The sequence below is a fragment of the Bubalus bubalis genome, chromosome 15 (assembly GCF_019923935.1).
Source record: "Bubalus bubalis isolate 160015118507 breed Murrah chromosome 15, NDDB_SH_1, whole genome shotgun sequence".
NCBI lineage: Eukaryota > Metazoa > Chordata > Mammalia > Artiodactyla > Bovidae > Bubalus > Bubalus bubalis.
The window spans coordinates 36,218,083-36,239,976 of record NC_059171.1 but is presented as its reverse complement, the minus strand read 5'-3'; the positions used below and the strand labels follow the sequence as shown (position 1 = coordinate 36,239,976).

Genomic DNA, 21,894 nt, shown 5'->3' with positions numbered 1-21,894 from the left:
GTCACCTTTACCAGCATCCGATTTGGAGCTAGTCCCATGCACAAATGGCTGTTTGTTTGGGGAGCTGTTCAGTGACCTCTATTTCTGCAAGAAAAGAGTCCCCGTCATCATTCTTCAGGAAAAGTGGCATCCCCTGCTCACTTGTAGGTGCATCAGGACTTTCCAGTAGGGTCGGAGCTGAAGCCGCATCCTCGGTCCCCTCCTGCTTACCCTGAAATTCCCATCAGGCCTTGCAACATGCAGTCAGTCACCTTTGAAAGCTATGCCAGGGCTTCTGCTATAGTTCTCTGAACAGAGGATTGGGGTCACCTAAACTAGAGACCAGACCAGACACGTGTCTAGACACAAGTCTCCTCCCATTTCCTGTGTGGTTTTAGTCAAGTACTTTCTCTGAGCCTCATTTCCTCACGGGAAGCACAATGAACCCTTTACCATACTCAGAACTCTCAGAGATTGCTTCCAACTTAAAACAGACTGAATAATGGTCATTCAGAGACACAGGTCCTAAGCCCTAGAATCTATGAATATTACCTTATTAGGGAAAGGGACTCTTTGTAGATGGGATTATGTTAAGGGTCTTCCCAGGAGGAGCTTTTTCCAGGATTATTTAAACGGGCCCTAAAGTAAATTACAGGCTTCACTGTGCTCAGACAGTAAAAAATCTGTCTTCAATGTGGGAGATCCAGGTTCGATCCCTGGGTCAGAAAGATCCCCCGGAGAAGGGAATGGCAACCCACTCCAGTATTCTTGCCTGGAAAATGCCATGGACAGAGGAGCCTGGCAGGCTACAGTCCATGGGGTCGCAAACAGCTGGACATGACTGAGAGACTAATACACACATACAAAGCAGATCACAGGCCTCCTTATAAGAGAGAGGCAAGATGAGATTATACACACAGAAGAGGAAAAGGTAATGTGAAGATAGAGGCAGAGATTAGAACAATGTGGCCACAAGCAAAGGGACCGTGACTGCCAGCAGAAGCTAGAAGCGTCAAAGGAATCCTCGCCTACAGCCTCCAGAAGGGGTTGTGGTCCCGCTAACATCTTGATTTCAGCCCAGTGACACCAAAGCTGAACTCTGGCCTCTAAACTATGAGGAGTGAATTTCTGTGGTTTGGAGCCCTGTGTTTGTAATGTGTTAGGGCACCTGTGGGAAACTGGGACACCACTCCCCAAGTCTATCGTCACCTTCCCGTTCCTGCTCCCCATCTGCGCAGCAAAGCTTGTAGTCTCACTGGGTGCTTTTTCAAAAGCAGAAAAAGGCATTTGTCTTTTGTGAAGCCTATAGGAGGGCTTCCCTGGTGGCTCAGATAGTAAAGAATCTGCCTGCAATGCAGGACACCCAGGTTCGATCCCTGGGTTGGGAAGATGCCCTGGAGAAGGGAATGGCTACCCACTCCAGTATTCTTGCCTGGAGAATTCCATGGACAGAGGAGCCTGGTGGGATACAGTCCATTGGGTCACAAAGAGTCAGACATTACTGAGCCACTAACACTTTCACGTTCAAGCCTGTAGGAAGGTGAAGTGGTCATTTATTCCCAAGTTCTCTATGCCTTTCAACTTGGCAGGTGTTTCTGTGTTCAACCCCAATAAAATGCCCTCTATTACATTCAATTTCTCATTGTTGATGTCCAACAATGACTCTTGCAGCAGAAAAGGCACTTAGTTTAACAACCTTGAGATCATCAGTATGTGAGTAAAGAAGACAACATGCATTTAGTGACTCTGAGGACATCGTTCAATAAATATATCTCGATCGTTCTGTGTACCAGCACATGGGCAACATTGGGGCACGTGTGACGGTGGAGAGCCTGACAGGAAAGATTCTTATTCTTATGGAGCTGGCATTGTATTAGCCCTCACACATTACAGCTTCTGTGTAATGCTTAAGCTTCAGTTGGGGCAAAATTCTGATTTTCCAAGATTGCTAGCAGAGCATCAGATCCACGTTTCAGCTGGGTGAACTTCCTCTCGGAATATTCCAGGGCTGGAACTTCTGCAAGGGGTTCTAGGAAACAGTTTTAGCACCCAAGACCATTGTTAGGGTTCAGCAGTACAGACCTTGGCTCATAAGAGGTCCCTCTGATTTCTCTAAATTCCACTAGAAGTGTGTGAGCTTACCTGACCCCAGCCACCTTACAGCTTTGGAATTGAGGAGAGTATTGAACGAATGAAAACACTGTGGGCAGGAAAGAATATTTTAACTGTCCTCCTTTGTTTAATTCCATACTTTTCATCACTTCTCTAAATCCCAAGTACTCTCAAAAAAAAATAATAATAGCACTAGGTCTACCATGATTTCCTCCCTTTAGGACATCCTGTCTGGGGGCAGTGACTCAACTTCCTGCCCTGAAATGCAGCCCCCAGCCATTGGTGATTCAGGTTGAAGCCTGAGTTTATCTCTGATGTCTGCTGTTCTTTCACACCCCACTTGTAGATATCGTAATTCAAAATTCTACTTCTTTTTAAAATTAATTTTTAAATCATTTTTAAAAGTCTTTGTTGAATTTGTTACACTATTGCTTCTGTCTTATGTTTTGATTTTTTTGGCTACGAGGCTTGGGAGATCTTAGCTCCCCAACCAGGGACTGAACCTGCACCCCTTGCATTGGGAGGTTAAGTCTTAACTGCTGGGCCACCAAGGAAGTCCCTAGAATTCTACTACTTCTTACTATATCCTTACCTCCACCCTAGAGTGAGGCATCCCCACTTCCTGTTTTGACTGCCCTGGTGGTGTGCTGGCTCTTGCCATTGCTCCTCACTTACTCCCCACTCCCAGTTCATTCCCCACGTAGTAACCCAAGGGAGTCTTTGCATATATGAGATTATGTCTAGTTTATCACTTACTCAAAACTGTCCCCATTGAGTATAAAATCAGGAGACCTCACCAAAGTCTGGAAGGCCCTGTGTGATCTGGCCCCTGCCTTCCCTTGGACCTCATTTCCTAGGTTCACTTCTCTTGCCTTCTCTGCCCTAGTGACGCCAACCTTCCTGACATTCCTCTATTTGCCTTGACACTTCTGTGTGTTCCAAGGTCACCTCTTGAGAGAGACCCCTTTCTCACCACCTTAACTGTAATAGCACCATCCTTCCAGTAGGGGGCCCTGTCTGCCCTCATATATAGGTTTATGTGTGTTTTCCTCCGGCAGGAGTGGTAAGCTTCCCTGCAGCTCCAATACCCAGAGTAGGGTCAGGCATATGATGGTGCTCAGTAAGTACTTCATAAAGGAAAGAAGTAAAAGGCACGAGAATGATCAACATGAAGGCTTTTACGCTTCTTCCAACTCCAATCTATGAGTCTGTGAAAGGCCCAACAGCCTGGATCACCAAAATGCCATTTGGCACCAGTTGGAGTATCAGAAAATTTAGGTGATGCTTCCTTTTTGAAATTGGGTTGACTTTTCTCTCCCTCGCCCCCTTTAAAAGTAATATTTATTTATTTATTTGGATGTGACAGATCTTTGTTGTGGCATATGGGGTCTAGTTCCCTGCCTGACCTAGGATCAAACCCAGGCCCCATGCATTGAGAATGAAGAGTCTTAGCCACTGGACCACCAAGGAGGTCCTCAGAAGACTTCTCTCTCCTTGATCTCTCCCTGTGTAGGCGTCTGACCACAGAGCCATGTGGTCAGTCAAGACACTCTGTGAGAAACAGCAGGAGTATAAAGGTCCTAAGAGCACTCCTCTAATTTCTGTCTGTAATAGCAGCCTCCTCGTTCATCTAGATGCTGTTTAGTCACTAGGTCATGTCTGACTCTTTGAGACTCCATAGACTATAGCCCTCCAAGATCCTCTGTCCGTGGGATTTCCTAGGCCAGAATACTGGAGTGGGTTGTCATTTCCTTCTCCAGGGGATTTTCCTGACCCAGGGATCAAACCTGCATCTCCTGCTTGGCAGGCAGATTCTTTACCACTGAGCCACCAGGGAAACTCATCTACATGGTTACTGGACTCTTTAAAAAATCTTGGCTTTATCCAGTGGTCTTAGTCTGATTTACTTACTCTTATTACTTACTCCCTAAGTACAGGTTAAATATATCCTACTCACTGATAGCTCCCTGATACCCAGACTAGTTTAGCTCACCCAGTCTGGGCTCTCGTATTTGCCCTTTCTTAACATTGACACACCTGTAAACATTGATCATTATCTGCCTTGCATATCAATCTGAAAGCTCCAGGAGTGACCCTGACTGTCTTGTTCCTCATTATCCCCAGAGTGAATAGCAAAGTCACAAGGACACAGTCAGTGCTCAAAAAATGTTTGTTAAATTAACAGGTGGATTTTTATGATAAGCAACAAAAAGTGACAATATAAATTGCCAAAAAACGAGATATAATTGATGATTGTTGACTCCTTATCACTCCCATGACTCACTCTTGTTTAGACACTCTATTCTGTGATCAGCAGGAGGTGTTTGGTGAGGAGGCTGCCCAGGCATTTGCTCCTATAAAATATCTAATGCTTGTCAAGAGTTTTTGGAACCACAGGCTTGAATGGTTCCGTAAAAACCATCCAGGGATGGCAGCAAATCAGATTTTGTTCCTGAATTCCTTGGTGTACATATTATGATCTTTTCCAGAAGATATTTTATCAGGAAATTCTCTTATATAATTTCCCTTAATCTCTCTACTGTAGTCTAAGACTTTTATTTTCTTACCAAGGAAGATAAAGCACAACTAAAGTATAGTAGTAGGAATTAGGAAAAACTCTCATGCTTTAAATATTCTTCAGCTTTTCTCAATTTTCCTTTCTATCATTGGAAACAATGGGGTTCAGGATTGGGAACACGTGTACACCCGTGGCAGAATCATGTTGATGTATGGCAAAACCAATACAATATTGTAAAGTAATTAGCCTCCAATTAAAATAAATAAAAAAAATAACAACAGCAAGAACACTTACGGTCTCAGGGTTTGATAGAACAACTTGAACAGCCACGCATGTAAGAGGTGAAATGTTGATAGGTATAATTGTTTGTACCACATAGTGTGAAATGCACAGACTATTATACAAGTTTTGTAACTTACCCATTCAGAACTGATGAGATAACATTCTGACTGGGCTTCTGTATCCACACTGTGATATGTCAGATGCATTAATGGAAATGTTGAAGTTGGAGGTTCTTAGATGGGAGCATCTTGGTTTCTTTGCTTGTAAAGAAACTGAGCCATGCACAGTAGAATAAAACCCTCCCTTTGACTTACTAGCACTAATGATGGACCAGCCAACCTCTCAGGACCAAAGTTCTCATTTGCCCTACCAACACCTCAGCAGAATGTTCCAGCTTATGAAACCACAGCCCAAATGATGAGGAACAGAAAGTGAGATGATATCTACAGTCTGCTGGTGGAAGGGATTTAGATAATCTGAATTGTGTGTTTCGTTTTTTAACCAGCCTTTTTTTCTGGTTGGGGGTGCCCCCTCTGCACTGGGTGGCATGTGGTGTCTTAGTTTCCCAATCAGGAATCGAACCCAAGCTCCCTGTGTTGGAAAGTGGAGTCTTAACCACTGGACGACCAGAAAAGTCCCCTGCTGCTGCTGCTGCTAAGTCGCTTCAGTCGTGTCCGACTCTGTGCGACCCCATAGACGGCAGCCCAACAGGCTTCCCCGTCCCTGGGATTCTCCAGGCAAGAACACTGGAGTGGGTTGCCATTTCCTTCTCCAATGCATGAAAGTGAAAAGTGAAAGTGAAGTCGTTCAGTCGTGTACAACTCTCCGAGACCCCATGGACTGCAGCCTACCAGGCTCCTCCGTCCATGGGATTTTCCAGGCAAGAGTACTGGAGTGGGGTGCCATTGCTTTCTCCATGTATAAAGCACTAGATTCCTGCTATTTGGAGGCCAATTAGCCACATAAATGATACCCAAGTCCCATAATGTATTTTCTGAATGAAATTTCAAGACCAAGGTCTGATAGCAGAATATTTGAAGGCAGGGCTGTCCTAGAAGCCTTGGACTTAGACTTACCACTCCTTAGCTCTTCACCTTGGAGTACGCCAGTGTCCAGAAACTAAGAAAGGAATTGGAAAGGAAATCTAAAGCCATGAGTTGGCTTCTCCAAAGCACATTGAGTTCCAGTCACAAGGCCAATTGCTACTGTAAAAAATTACTGCAGACTTAGTGATTTAAAATGACACAAATGTATTATCTTAGAGCTGTAGGGATCAGAAGTCTAAAATAGGTCTTCAGGAGCAGAAATCAAGGTGGAGCCACATTCCTTCTGGAGGGTGTGGGAAAGAATCCATTCCCTTGCCTTTTCCACTGTGTAGAAACTCAGTTCCTTGGCTCATGGCCACATCACTCCAGTGCCTGCTTCTGTTATCACATCTCTCCCCTCTCTGGCTCTCCTGTCTCCCTCTTTCACTTATAAGGACCCACATGGATAATGTCAGATACTCTACCATCTCAAGATCCTTAATGAAATCACATTTGCAGTGTCCCTTTGGTCGTATAAAGTGACAAACTCACAGGTTCCAGAGATGAGGACGTGGACATCTTTGGCCAAAGGGCATCATTCTGTCTATTGCAGAAGACAGACACGATTACTTGAGAGTGTGTGTGTGTCTGTACATGTCCCTTGCCTCCTTTCTCATGGCTGCCATGACCTGCCCGCTCTTGCTAAGCTTCCTCAGGTTCCCCTTCCCCCACCTCTCCTTCCTCTTCCTCGTACAGATTTTATTGAGGCTTCAGACCAGCACCCACCTCCACAACCTCCTGCACTCACTTCCTTGCCAGGCACCGGTCCAGAGCCAAATCAGTACTGGTGTGGTTCTCATCAGTTCTCCCCATGAAATGTGTCTCTTCCCCCACTTCTACGTGGCACGTGATGGAAGCACAGTTCATGTGTGGACCCTTGGTGGGTGGGAAAGTTCCTGTGATTACTTCTGGCCAAAGATTTGTCAGTAACTCTAGGCTGAGCATTTCATTGTTGCTCTGAGACCTTCCAGCACATCTCTTTCCCCTCTGATATAGTGATCAGCAGTTTTCAAAATACATGGACTTGCAGTTGACATGAGAATAGGCAGGAAATAAACGTCATTGTAGCCACTGATATTTTGGGCCTACTTGTTACTGCAGCATGGAACCTAACCTACTCTGACTGATGCATTTAGCAAAGATTAAAGGAAAGGAAAGAGAGGCATGAACAGCACAGGTTGCTCCTAACTGTTTCTCCCCATTCACCTGTCTCTACTCAGAAGACACTTAGGTTTCACTGTTCCTCAGAAAAAAATGCCCATTAACCCCACCTTTGGACTGTTGGATTTCTTTTTCAAGGAGGTAGAGAACTCAGTTCCCGAAGTGTATAGCGAAGTGTACCCAAAGACTTACCTTTAATCACTGGTGGACTGTGTCTATTCGTCATGAGTTAAAGTGAAAAAAGACCTGCAAGTCTGGTGCCTGGGGGTGTGGAGTACAGGGGGGTGCTGCGGCATTAGCAATAATCATTCCCTTTATTTCTTACACTGAACTCTCCAAAGGGAAGTGTGCTTATTCCAGGGCAGGCAGAGTGTGGAGAGAGTTGGAGAATTTGATAGAAATCACAGTAGCAAGGGAAGCATGCAGGACCCTACCCCCACACCAGGAATAGAAAGGGATTGAAAGGAATCTATGCCAGGCTGCCCTGGTGGCTCAGTTGGTTAAGAGTCCACCTGCAATGCAGAAGACCTGGGTTCGATCTCTGGGTTGGGAAGATCCCCTGGGGAAGAGAATGGCTACCTACTCCTGTATTCTTGCCTGGAGAATTCCATGGACAGAGGAACCATCGGGCTACAGTCCATGGGGTCTCAAAGAGTCAGACACGACTGAGTGACTTACACTAACCAACACTATCCGAGCTACCCAGGGCCCAGGGTGTCTTTTCTGAGGGCACTCACACCTGAGGCTCCTTGTTTTGTAGTATTTTCGATGCCCACGCTCAGCCCTGCTGGACCCTGGCCTTAGACTGGTGATTGAGCTAAGGCATAGCTCCCACCAGGCTTCCCTGGCGGCTCAGTGATAAAAATTCCACCTGCCAATACTAGAGATGCAAGTTCAATCCCTGGGTCGGGAAGATCCCCTGGAGAAGGAAATGGCAAGCCACTCCAATATTGGGGAAATGTCATGGACAGAGGAGCCTGGTGAGCTTCAGTCCATAGGGTCACAAAAGAGCTGGACATGACTTAGGGACTAAATCAACAGTAGCCTAGGTTCCACCAGCCAAAGATGGAACTCCAGCCCAGCACCAGGGGTGCAGCATGGGAGGTGGATGCTTGCCGATGGAACCTGGAATATTAAATGCATGTTTCACAGAAACATTATTGTAACCTGGTTAATCATTGCTGGAGTTTCCCTATAACCATAGTTAGAGCATCTAACTCTTCAGGCTGCTCATCAGTGGCACGGGTTCCTATAGGCGAGCCTCAGAACCCATCACCCAACAGAGAGCATTGTTTCTATGGAAACCTGCAATCCGTGACCCAAATACCCAGGTTAAAATGTTGCTGTTCTATTTAACTCAATGCGTGGGTCAGTCGGGGATTGCCAATACTAGATGAAAATTGAAGTGCTTTTTTAAATTTGTGGATTTTTTATCCATCCTGCCTATCCATTCCTGTCAGTGGGCACAAAGGAGGACCCTCTATTCTAAAGTGTCTGTGTTTAGATGGAGACTTCTGTTAGGACAAGGTCAGCCCAGAGGAAGACGGAAATCCTTTTCCAGTGTTGTTCATTTGCTTTTCCTTTTATTTCTTAAAACCCTGCAGGGCGAGCCCTGCTGAGACTTACAGACAAAAAGCTTGAGCGAATGGGGATTGCCCAGGAGAACCTCCGGCAGCTCATCTTGCAACAGGTGCTCCAGCTGAAGGTGCGAGAAGAAGTCAGAAACCTGCAGTTACTCACACAAGGTACCCTGCTGCTGCCTAGCGAGTGGATGTGAGGGGAGGCGGGAGGAAAGAAACCCTTACCATCATGACAGAGGGGAGCCGGGGAAAAACTGGATTGTTTTGTTTTGGGGTTTGGTTTTTGTGTTTTTTTTTTTTTTTTTGCAGAATTTCTTTCATCTTTTTAAAAAATATATATATAGATTTAAAGGTCACTTCCCTCCTAAAATTTCTCTTTTTCATAGCTCCCTAGGGGGAAGGAGGTACAGATGAGTAATGGATAAGTAAACAATTATCTGAGCTAATTTCAAGGTCATCCATCACATCCAGCTATAGAGGTTGCGCACTGCATAAGCCCCAAAGAGTACCAGTAACATAGATCAGGATACCGTTGCACCCCCTAGAGTTGTGCAGTGTGCAGCTTGCACAACAGTACAGGGCAGCCCCGCCGTTTTAGTCTAACTACCCATTCTGCAGGGGCCTTGGGATTTGAGTTCATATGTAGTTCATATGGCCATGATATAAGTGGCATTTTTATTCTGTTTTGTTTTACTTCACTTTTCACTACTAATGGGAGAAAAACATTTTAGAGGTATGTCTCTGTCCATGTGTGTGTATATATATGTGTGTGTGTGTATGTGTGTGTGTGTGTGTGTGTATACATGTGGGGGCTTCCCAGGTGGCTCAGTGGTAAAGAATCTACCTGCCAACGCAGGAGATGCAGTTTCCATCCCTGGGTCGGGAAGATCCCCTGGAGAAGGAAATGGCAAACCTACTCCAGTATTCTTGCCGTGGAAAATCCCATGGACAGAGGAGCATGACAGGCTACAGTCCATGGGGGTCCCAAAAGACTCAGACATGAGTTAGCGACTAAAAACAATAACACATACATATGTACATACATATGTATGTATACACACACTTTCTAGGAATTTTGCAAACCCTATTTATCATCTTGAAAAGCCAATAGAATAAAATTTTAAATAGACTGTGGAGAATTTAAAACTGGAATATTGCAACCATATAGTTCTAAAGAAGAATCATTAATAATTTCAATTTGTTGAAAGCATTTAAAAGCCCTATAACTGGAAGTGACAGAATAAAGTTGAATCTTGAAGAAAACTTTAAGGCACACTATATGTAAGTTATATGTCTAGGTAAGATCTGGTTGCTATCAACCACTGTCAGCTATAACCCTGTTTTATTTTAATGCTCATTGTACACCATTTTGGATGAAAGGATGATAAAATATGTATTTTTGAGAGCCTTGGGTATTTTTCAATCTGTAGAATATTGTAATTGCATGCATACTGATATTGAAGAAATCTGGGTCAGCCAAGTTTCATGGTATTGCATTTAGATTAACCCAGTAATAGTCTGTTTGCCTAGAGGAAGTAAAGTACTGCCTGAAAGATGACCGTTCTAGAAGGATAGATACAGACTTCAAGTGATATGGAAATATATTGTTTATTTGGTGTGCATTATCCACTTTGGTCTCCAGAGACTTTCGATGATAAATTTACAGTTAACAGGTACACTCAGTGACTTACATGTGAATCCAACTTAGTGATACTTTTAAGTTTCTCTCAAGAAGTACAGAGAGATTCCAAGATTTATCACAGGAGTGTCCGTTGCAGTGCCAGGTATAAAACTGAAAAATTAAAACAACCAAGAAGTTCAGCAATACAGGGAGAATCAGATAATTCTACGTAAACTGAGAAGATCCAATATAACGGAGTCATTGGAATTATATCTTCAAGGAATATATGACAACATGGGAAAGTACTCAAAGTAATAGGAAGAAGGGGGAAAGGTCACATATAAAATTTCATTTATAATATGAGCCCCATTTTGTAAAGACATATTTTTATATGCACATAGAAAAAGAGTTGAAAATGGTTTAGCCAGTATTTTGATAATGGTTTTCCATGGGGAGTGACACTGTGGGTGATTGTGTTTTCTTTTTATTTTTCTAAGTTTTTCCAATCTTCGAGTATAAATCTGTATTACATTTGTAGTAAGAAAACACACGCACACCATTTCAGCTCCAGTCACAGTGCTGCCCTGCCCGGTTCTGTTCGGCATCTGGCGTTTCCTCCGCTCTGCTGTTCTCCTCCCGGGGTGAGACACAGAATGAGACCTGAACTCATCACGTGTACCTTTGGGCTTTTTTTTTTTTTTTTGCCTGTGCTACTGACAGTCTGCCATGTGTTTGCTTTGCAAAATCATTTTCTACAGCTTTCATTGCCCTAGATGCATAATATATAAGATTTTTCCTGAGATAGTACTCAACTCTATTAAGCTAAATATATGTTTGTGTTCTGGGAAGGTAATGCGGAGTTCAGCCTTTTCAATTCAGTTGTTGTCATTTTCTTTCACTTTGAAAAGCAGTGCCTTTAGAATCCTTTTATTCCATTCCCTTTAGAAGAAGAGATCATGTTCTCTAGCTCTTGGAAATTTTGTTTGCACTCCTATTACTTTTTTTTTTATTGCTTGTCCTTTCCATGTTAATGTTCAAACTCATTTTATGTCAGATGGCCTTTGAAAATCCATACCTTATTGAAAGGATGATTTCTTTAAAAAAAGAAAAGGGAAACAGAAATTGACAAGTCATTTTATGATTCATAATAGAAGTTCTAAAATCAGCTAGGGTTGCCTTAAAACATTTTGGGTCTAGGTTCGCTGTAATAAGAATTGTAACTCCATTCCACCCAGGTGAACTGAGTGACTTAATTGTATATCATATAAAAATGTACCAGGGTAGCGATAATGTGATCCAGTATTGAATATTTGATCCCTCATCTCTGAAAATATTCATCACTGGAAATAATATGCTAGATAGGTATAAACAGATGTCTTAGAACGTGCCTTCGTTTTGGGAAATCCCTGCACATTTCCTTGAAAGAGTGTAACTCACCTCTCCAGTCTCTAGAGACACACTTTCTCACATGGGACTATGATTCTAGTGTAATGCAATTCATTTTTGTTTTTAAGAAATATTTTCCTACTAACACATTTAAATGGGGATTGTTGCCTTCAAAGGAGTCAATTTGTAAGGATGGGGACTTAATTCACAACTGATTAAGTTTCTTATGTGTTTCCTTCATGCTTTGGAAGGCAATTTCAAAACATAAGCTTTAACTGAGTAGCAAAAGTTTAGGAAGAGCCTGAGTGTCCACGTTAGGAGGCCAGATAAATCCATTGTGGTACATCTGGGCGATGTTGTATACTCGGAAGTTATAAACACGAGATTGAAGACTAATGATATGGAAGGATCTGGAGATGCTGAATGAAGTAGAAAAAGCAAGGCGCAGAACAAGGTGGAGAGGATGCTGCATTTGCGAATGAAAGAGGGAGAAATATGCATACGTGCTTTATGTACATAAGGAAATGGTACACAAGAAGACTCTTACCTGTGGGACGGGAAAGAAGGGAAGTACGGGACTTATGCTTTTTAAGTCACTTTGTGTCTTGAAATATGTTCATATTAACTGTTTAAAGAATAAAATATTTAAGAAGAAACAAGGAGAAACCATGAATTGTAGCATCACACAGGCCTGAATTTTAAATCTTGGCCCAACGCTTACTGGTGTGTTATTTCATGGAAGTTACTTTGTCTGTGTTCCAATTTCCTGATCTCTGAAAAGTGAGATCAGTAAATCTACTCACCTCATGGGGTGTTAAGAGAATTAAATGAGCTCAAATACATACATCACTCAGTGCAGCGTGACAGTAAGTACGGCACGTAGTCAGCGGTCAGAAATGGAAGCCACAAAACTAAATCAACCTCCTGAATTTATATCAAAGCTTTATTTTTATATTATCCTTTATTGAGATATAAATTCACAGAATATGCAGTTTAACTACTTAAAGTGTAAATTCAGTGATTTTTTAGTACAGTCACAGAGTTGTGCACCCATCACCACAGTTAATTTTGAAACATTTTCATCACCCCAGAAAGAAACCCAATACCCACTAACAGTCATTCCACATTTCTTCCCAACACTCCCCAACCACCAGCTTTTAAAAACCATTAATCTGCTTTCTCTTTGCCTATTCTAGACCTTGCCTATGAATGGAATAATTCAATACATGGTCTTTTGCAATTGGCTACTTTCACTTAGAATAATGTTCCTAAGATTCACTCATGTTGTAAGCATGTGTCAATATTTCATTTTTTTAATTGCCAAATTGTATTTCATCATATGAATGTACCACATTTGATTTATTCATTCATCAGTTGGATACTTGGATTGTTTATGAATCTTGGATATTTTCTATAATATTGTTTTGAACATTCTTGTACAACATTTTGTATGGACCTGTTTTCATTTCTCTTGGGTATATACCTGGGCATGGAATTTTAGTCATAAAATTCCATAAAATTCCATAAAATGGTTACACACTCCATGTGTAACCATTACAGGACCTGCCAGACTGTTTTCCAGAGCAAGCTGTACCCTTTTTTTATTTATTTATTTATTTTTAATTTTATTTTATTTTTAAACTTTACATAATTGTATTAGTTTTGCCAAATATCAAAATGAATCCGTATACATGTGTTCCCCATCCTGAACCCTCCTCCCTCCTCCCTCCCCATTCCATCCCTCTGGGTCGTCCCAGTGCACCAGCCCCAAGCATCCAGTATCGTGCATCGAACCTGGACTGGCAACTTGTTTCATACATGATATTTTACATGTTTCAATGCCATTCTCCCAAATCTTCCCACCCTCTCCCTCTCCCACAGAGTCCATAAGACTGTTCTATACATCAGTGTCTCTTTTGCTGTCTCGTACACAGGGTTATTGTTACCATCTTTCTAAATTCCATATATATGCGTTAGTATACTGTATTGGTGTTTTTCTTTCTGGCTTACTTCACTCTGTATAATAGGCTCCAGTTTCATCCACCTCACCCTTTTATATTCCCACAAGCAGTCATGAGGGTGTCAGTTTCTCCACATAGTTGCCAACACTTGTTATTGTATGTCTTTTTTATTGTAACCATTCTAATATGTGTAAAGTGGAATGTCACTGTGATATTGATTTGTTTATTTCCCTGACGGCTAATGATATTGAACACCTTTTCAAGTGCTTATAGGCCATTTGTGTATCTTCTCTGGGTAAACATCTATCATAGATCCTTTACTTATTAAAATAATTGGATTATTTGTTTTTTCCCAAGCTTTATCTTGGACCCACCATGTTTCTCCATGCTTGATTACCCACTTTATTTACAAGATCTAAAGGTAAATATTGGGCTGCCATTTCTAAAGAGGAACCCAATTCTCCAAGGATGAAGTCTTACCCCAGGAGAGGCATTCAAAAGAACCTGCCACAAACTTGGAAATCAACTCCAAAATGAAACAAATGAATGGACTCTAAAGATTTCCTCTCAAGGAAACAACATCCTTTTGGATGTAGAAATTATACACAAATCAGTTACTTCAGTTTGTAGTCAAACCTCCAAATTAGATACATCCATCTGAAAGCTCATTCTACCCTGTTTCTAGAGGAAGTAAACTAATAGATAATTAAGGCTAATTTTCTGACTTTTAACTGATGTTTTAAAATCTGTCTTAAACTTTTCTTCTACACCAGTCATTGTCACTTAGCCACCAGGAGCCCCATGACAGTAATATGGCCAAAATCATCAAATAGACCAGGAGGGCTCCAGTCTGTCACTGTAGCTTATCTAAACACAGGAGAGATGAAGTTTCTGCCCTCCTTTTTCTTGCTGTCCCTCTTCTGGATGCTGACCAAAGACAAAAACTGTAAGGTGCTTTAAAAATGTGTATGGTGGACTCATAGTAAATAGATCCATTTATGGGCTCTATCAATGAATTGTGACAAAAATTCCTGAAGCAGCTCATGATCTAAAGCCAAAACCATCCTTCAGCTAAAATGCTGGTCTCTAATTGCCCTGCCTTTATTCACCATGGCCCTGTAACTACCTGATACTTGCCAGCAACATAATCAGAGTTTGGCCCTGCTTTATTCTCATTCCCTTTGGTGCCTTTGAGGTGCTTCCTTCCCTCCTGCAGCCTTTTGGTCTTCTGTGGAGTGGCCAGGCTGTTCATCTGGTGGTCTTGCTTGCTTCCATGTTCCTGCAGGAAACTCAGCCATATCAGGGCACCTGCCACTGTCTTTTGTGAAATGCAGTACAGAGCAGGAAATAACATGATTATACTCTCCTTCTGCTTGATTCATGAGAGACAAGGAAAAAAAGGTGCTTTATGTAATACACAGAGTGGTGCAAATTATTCTGGGATCCACCAAATTAATCCATAATCAAACTTACAGGGGGCATCCTTAGCTCTTTATTACAGGATATTTCTAGGAAGAAAAACACTCACTCAGGGATACTAAAAGCTGTTTCTCATATAGCTGATGAGTATTAAATATTTACTATATACAAAGCAATGTGCTAATTGTCACATCAACCCTTGACATTTACCCGAGCATAATCAGTACTGTTGTTAGCTTCAATTTACTTGCGGGGAAACTGAGGTCAGAGAATATAAATAATAGATGCAGTTTCGGACAGCTAGTAAAAAGCCTAGCACAGGTCTGTCTGACTTCACAGTGAACTGTATCCATTACACTGTATCACCTCTGATCTGTCCAGTGAGTTATTCCTATTTCACAGCAATGATATGAGGATTGCATGAGATTTTATGTGAAAACTATATAGCACAGTTCATAGCATAGTCTATGAAAGTGGGCTGGCAGACTTCTTCTGGGAAGAGCTAGATAGTAAGTATTTTAGTCTTTCCAGGCCACAGAATGTCTGTTGTAAACCCCCCGCCCCCACCCATGATGGGAGAGCCACCACAGACAGTCCGAAGTGAATGGGGCTTAGTAGTGCACCAATAAAGCTTTATTTACAAGCACAATTTCTAGTTCATAGTTTGTGGACCCCTGCTTCACAAGGTCAAAAGTGTAAACTATTAACAGCATAATCAAGATTACAGTTTTATTCGTAATATCTTCCCCTTTGAGCTGTAATTGCTTCCCTCAACCCCAGGAACACTGCAGTACAGAACCGCTGCTGCAATGCCCTTTTCAGTGTCTTTCTTGGCTACAGATACATGGATAATATAAAAATGTAACAGTAACTGTGAAGGTTGGGTAAATTTAAGCAGTAGAAAGCGATGTTCCAGCTGGAGGATAAGGCAAATGAAGACAGTAAACGCTGCCAGTCTTCAAAGGCCTTTTTAATTAGTGCCTGCAAAATGAAAAAAAAAAAAAAAAAAAAAGAGTATGATTGTTTACCAAGGCCAGTTATAGCTCATTAAACATTAGTGTTTCCCAAAGGGCTTTTTCCACATTGTCAAAAATATATGTGTCAAATTTTAGTTGAGAATTACATGACCAGATGGACTTGCCCAAAGCTCCATCTTATAGAACATCACAAATTGGAAACACTACTCCCTAAGCCAAGAAGACTTTTCAGAACCATGTGTACAGACTGAGTATTTTAGTCCAGTCACCCCCACAACGATACTTTAGCAACTAAAGTAGGCCATCTGAATTGGAATAGGCCATCTGGTCCACCACCTTGCTTAAAGAAAGGAGTCTTTGTAGAGCACATCAGTAGAATTTTTGAGAAAATTTCCAATCTCATTTTACAATTTTGGGCACCAAGACCCAAAGAGGGTTAGAGGATGGTCTGTGGCTACCCAGCTAGTCAGTGGCAAAACTGAAACTAGATCCCAATTCTCTTAATTCCCAGGCTGGTATTCTTTTTTCTCATTGTTTCTAATAAGGTATGATTTACATACAGTAAAATCACCATTTTTAATGTACAGTTCTGCAAGTTTTAATAAATGCATATGGTTGTATAACAACCACCACCACAGTCAAGATATAACAGTTTTATAACTCCAGAAAATACTCTCCCTGCTACCCCCACGTTGTCAACGCTTCTCATTACCTCCAGCGTCTGGAAGCACTGATAGGTCTTTTGTTCTTAGTTTTGCCCTTTCCAGAATGTCATATCATGGGACTCATAAAGTCTGGCTTCTTTCACTTGCTATAATACACTGAACCTTACCAAAGCAGAGGGTGTGTGTCACTTGTTCATTCACTCTCACTTTTTAGCGTTGAGTTGGATGGATATACCAAAGTTATTTATCCATTCCCCAAGTGAAGGACATCTAGATTGTTTCCAATTTGGGCAAATACTAATAACGCTGGTAAGCATTCACAGTGACTTCTCTGGTAGTCCAGTGGTTAAGAGTTCACCTTCCAGTGCAGGGGGTGTGGGTTCGATCCCTGGTAGGGGAACTAAGATCCCATTTGCCTTGCGGTGCAGAAAACCAAAACATACCAGCAGAAGTAATATTGTAACACATTCAATAAAGACTTTAAAAACGGTCCACATCAAGATAAAATCTTTCAAAAGGATAAATAAAAGTGTGCACATACAGGTTTTTGTATAAACATCAGTTTTCATTCATTAGAAAAGTACCTAGAAGTGATTGCTGGGTTGCATACAACACGTTTAACTTGGTAAGAAGTGTTAGGCCAGTATTCTTAGGATAATCAAAACAGAACAGCAGTAGAGACTGACTTTAATACATATAAAATATTGGAGGTTTTCTGCAAGTCACTGCATCTCTGCAGATGTCCTCCCTAGCACTTCCTGGAGCCACTATTACCATGAGAGGGCCCTGCTTTCCTGGGAGTTTCTAATGAACTGTCTCAAGGTAGGTTTAGGTCAAATGTGTTCACCGTTCACTCATTAATTCAATTTAAAAATTCTAGCATCTATGTACAGGCAGTAGGGTATGGTTTTCCCCAGTTGTCCCTGAGAAAAGCTTCCTTTGCCTCTTTACTAAGGAATAAAATCTAGTAATATTTGCAGCTCCTAGAAGAGAAAATGTGAGCCACTCAGATTCCTTGTTATGTGTACATGAGCTATGTTTGATGGCTCTTTCTAGTATCTCTCAGTTTATACTATTTAATTTCCAGGCTTCTCCATGTCTAATTTCAGCTGTGTCACTGGTGTTATAAATCTGATGCTCACATATCAGGTCTCTTCATAATTGGCTCTTCTGTATCATAATTGGATAGCATTAAGTTTTTCCTCCTTAGTGCTCATCTATTCCATGAGCATGATAGTGACCCCCTTGGTTCTCCCCTTTGGTTTCTAATGGCTCCTTCTCAGGTGGGTGGCTTGATGCCCCCTGGAGGTAGGTCCTCTTGGTTCTTCTCGTTTTGCGTGCTGTCTAGAGAGCCTCGCCCACTCCCATTGCTTTAACCATCTCCGACTTCAAAGTTACTTTCAAATACATCTTAGACGTCTATGAAGCTTCAGTTCCTTACATTAATATCCTTAAAAGATGTGAACCTCTGATGAGTAGTCCACTGACATCTCAAATTTAAAATATCCAAAGTCAACCCAATTGTCTTTCCCACCAGGTCTCCATCCAGTTCTCCTCTCTGTATTTCTTCTCAAGGTTATTAATGCCTTATTCATGCCATCACCTGAGTGAAGAAGGCTTGGAGTCACCTGTACTCCTCCTGTCCCCTCTCCACTCAAATGTAATCAAAGAGCAAACCCTCTGAATTCTGTTTATAAAATGGCTTTCTAGTTAGTCCCTGCCTCACCCTCATCCTTGTCACTGTGTTAAATTACCTCCCTTTGGCCTCTTCCCAGGCCATTAGACAGAGAAGGCAATGGCACCCCACTCCAGTATTCTTGCCTGGAAAATCCCATGGATGGAGGAGCCTGGAAGGCTGCAGTCCATGGAGTCACTAAGAGTTGGACACGACCGAGCGACTTCCCTTTCACTTTTCACTCTCATGCATTGGAGAAGGAAATGGCAACCCACTCCAGTGTTCTTGCCTGGAGAATCCCAGGGACAGGGGAGCCTGGTGGGCTGCCGTCTATGGGGTCGCACAGAGTCGGACACGACTAAAACGACTTAGCAGCAGCAGCAGCAGCAGGCCATTAGAATAACATACTAGTTATGATTTTGCTCTCTAGTCTCTGCCTTGCCCCATTCATTCTCCTTTAACTTCCAACTTCGGTTGTCAGAGTTAATTTAAATATATATCTGACGACATTATTTCCCTCCTAAAAAAAAAACAAACAAACATTTGATGACTCCCAGTTGCCTAAGGAATAAAATCCAAACTCTTTAGTATTCCATAGAAATCCATTCTAAAGCATTTCATAGGTGTATTAACTTTGGGCAAGTTACTTGTCGGAGATTAAGTTTCCTTAGTTGTAAAAATGGGGACTGAATCTATTTCACCGAGTTGTTATGAATATGATATAATAAAAAGGACCAAGCCAGGATGAGACATCACCTCTTCTGAGAAGCCTTACCTTATCTCTCAGGCAGAACCAATCACTCCGTCCTCTGCATTTCTAAGCACATTGTTCATACTAATAATCTATTCATTACACAGTGTCTGTTGAATATCTGTCTGTTCTTCCATCCTGTTCTTCCAATGAGCAACAGGCTCTGTGGTAGACACTAGGGATAAAAGGAGCACCCAGTCTAGCCATAAGGATAAGTTGTGTGTGCCGTGGCAGAGATGCATAGATGTGCAGTGATGCCACAGAACTGGAACATAACCTCATCTGGGAAAAGGGGGTAAAGGGAGATTTGCTGAAGGTGTAACTCTTTCAGTAGAAGTTGGATGTTAATTAAAGGGGAATGAATGGGGCAGGGCAGAGACAAGAGAGCAAATCATAAGTAGTAGGTTATCCTAATGGCCTGGGAAGGGGCCAAAGGGAGGTGGTTTAACACAGTGACAAGGGTAGGGGTGAAGCAGGGACTGACTGGAAAGCCATTTTACAAACAGAATTCAGAGGGTTTGCTCACTGATTACACGTGAGTGGGGAGGGCACAGGAGGAGTACAGGTGACTCTGAATCTTCTTCACTTAGATGGCGTGAATAAGGCATTGATAACCTTGAGAAGAAATACAGGGAGAAGAGCTCGATCTTAAAGGATGTAAGTTTTGACAGAGGGACATGAGCTGGCATGAGGCAGGAGCAGAAGCTTGGCCTCAGGCATGGGCGCGTGGGGTGTCTTGGTCTCCCCTGCACATCATGGGCCTCCTCAGTTGTCATCTGATTTTGCTGTGCTCTTCTATCTCCCAGCACCGTGTCTCTCAGAGAGTGAATCCTCTGTTTAAATGTGTTTTGCTGATTTAAGTGTAATTGTTGCCCTTTTCTCCTTATTTACCAGCTCTTATTTCATTTTCAATGTCATCTTCTGAAAACAGTGAATACAGTATCATTTTTTAAATGGGTTTGTAATAAAAGAGAGTCGCTAAATAGCCATTTTGCATTATCCATGGGCAAAATTGCCCCAAATTGTATTCCTTTGTGCTCACATTGTATCGATTTGATTAGCGCAGTGGCTGTGGTTCTTAAACGTATATACCTTTGGTGAGGACTCTTAAATACATAAGCCCGCCCCCCACCCCCCACCACCACCACATACATTGAGTTGTACCTCATATTTTCAAGTCTTCAGCGTGCTCCTCAGTGACACTCAACTGACCATAGAATGAACCTTTTCTCGTAAAACCCAGTTAATTGTCCAGGGGCTCACAGTAGGTGAGGACATTGAATGAGTGATTTGATAGGATTATATGCTGATTATTCCTTTTCCCACTGGAGTCTTCCATTGCTTCTTCTTCCTTCAGCGTTGTTTGATCATGCCCTACCAACCACATGCCCTTCCCAGTCTCCAAGACAACCTTTCTTCAACCTGCTGCCTTCTTGGGCTTTACCTTCAACACATTTGGGATCTTCACACCGTTTCACATAGTTTGCAATTAGGAATATTTCTAATTGTATCAGGTCTTTGTGCCTTCAGAGAAATTCTCCTTGGCATAGATTTGTGTTTAGTTTCCTAAACACAGGCTTCTTTGGGGGATCACTAAGCTCTCACATCAGTTCATCAGTAGGAGTTAGCATTGTGACAGGTGCATCCTAGCTAGTGTCCACTCCCGTTTTATTTTCATTCTGAAGTTCATCATGGCCATTCAGAAAGTGTTTTGTTTGAGGCTTGAAATGGACCCTTGATTCTAGTCTGTTGTAGTCTTCATGGCTGAAAAATATCTGCTTGTTCTGAGTACCCTGATGGCCCCTCTATCTAGTAGAAGGTGGAAGTGTTCACACATCGTTCTAATTTGGACACATTCTTCCAGGAATTATTCTTGTCATTACTTCTCCACAACTCCATGTCTTGTGGTATCTTTGCATGGTAGAGTTCCCGTTAGGAAACCCCCACAGACTCCAAATTCTTCATGTCTGCCTCTGCAAAAATAATCAACCTTGAAATTCTCTGCCATTGACCCCTTTGCATTAAATGTTCTAAATGAAATTAAAAATATAGTTGGTGTTTCTTGTTTGGACAATTCAAGATGGCCATGAGATTGCACTGTTATGTCACCTCATGGTTTGAAGAACCTCCAGTGACTGATATTGCTATGAAGGTGATATGTGGGTTTTCCACGACTGACATTGGTCCATTTCTTTGGGGGGAAGTCTGGATCCTGAAACCTGAGCTGTATGGTATTCAACTCTCCTATGGGTTTTTAGAAAGGCACTTGAGAAGGACAATGGCATGTGGACCTGGTACGAGAAAATCAAAGCCATTGGCAAGGATGCATGGAGCAGTGTTGGATTTTTTTTAAGAAGAGAGAAAATATGCCATCTAAATGCTTTAGGATTTCTGTCCCTAGTATTATATATGATATATTACTTTTGCTGTGGCTTTTTTCTTTGGGGCAACCAATTCTCAGTGCCTGGAGTTAAGTTCTGCACAGTGTAGATGTTCAAGGTTCTCCTTACATCCGAGTTTCTACATGCCAGTTCTAGAAGGCCCCACGTACATACATGTACTGTGAATGGCCCAGCCTTGTGCCCCAGCCAAGAATTAAAACCTTTTGTTCTTCTCTGAAATAGCCCCTCCATTCTTTGTGTCCCTTTTTTGTTTGTTTATCCCTTTATAGTAGCAGTTATACAATCATCCAGTAATTCATCTAAAAGCAAGTTTATTGAGA

At 42.0% G+C, this 21,894-nt stretch overlaps 1 protein-coding gene across 15 annotated transcripts in view; it reads left to right on the top strand.

Annotated features, from left to right (window-relative positions):
* SAMD12 (sterile alpha motif domain containing 12) overlaps positions 1-21,894 on the top strand; it is a 462,238-nt gene that overhangs the window by 259,174 nt on the left and 181,170 nt on the right. For 12 of the 15 annotated variants that reach the window (XM_006046560.4, XM_044928341.2, XM_044928340.2 and 9 more), the window contains exon 4: positions 8,742-8,882. In XM_006046560.4, the coding sequence (XP_006046622.1) occupies positions 8,742-8,882 (141 nt within the window). Of the gene's footprint in view, positions 1-8,741; positions 8,883-10,876; positions 12,591-14,042; positions 14,402-21,894 lie in introns of those variants that run through there. The other 3 variants (XM_044928345.1, XM_044928344.2, XM_044928342.2) reach the window with 3 other exon arrangements.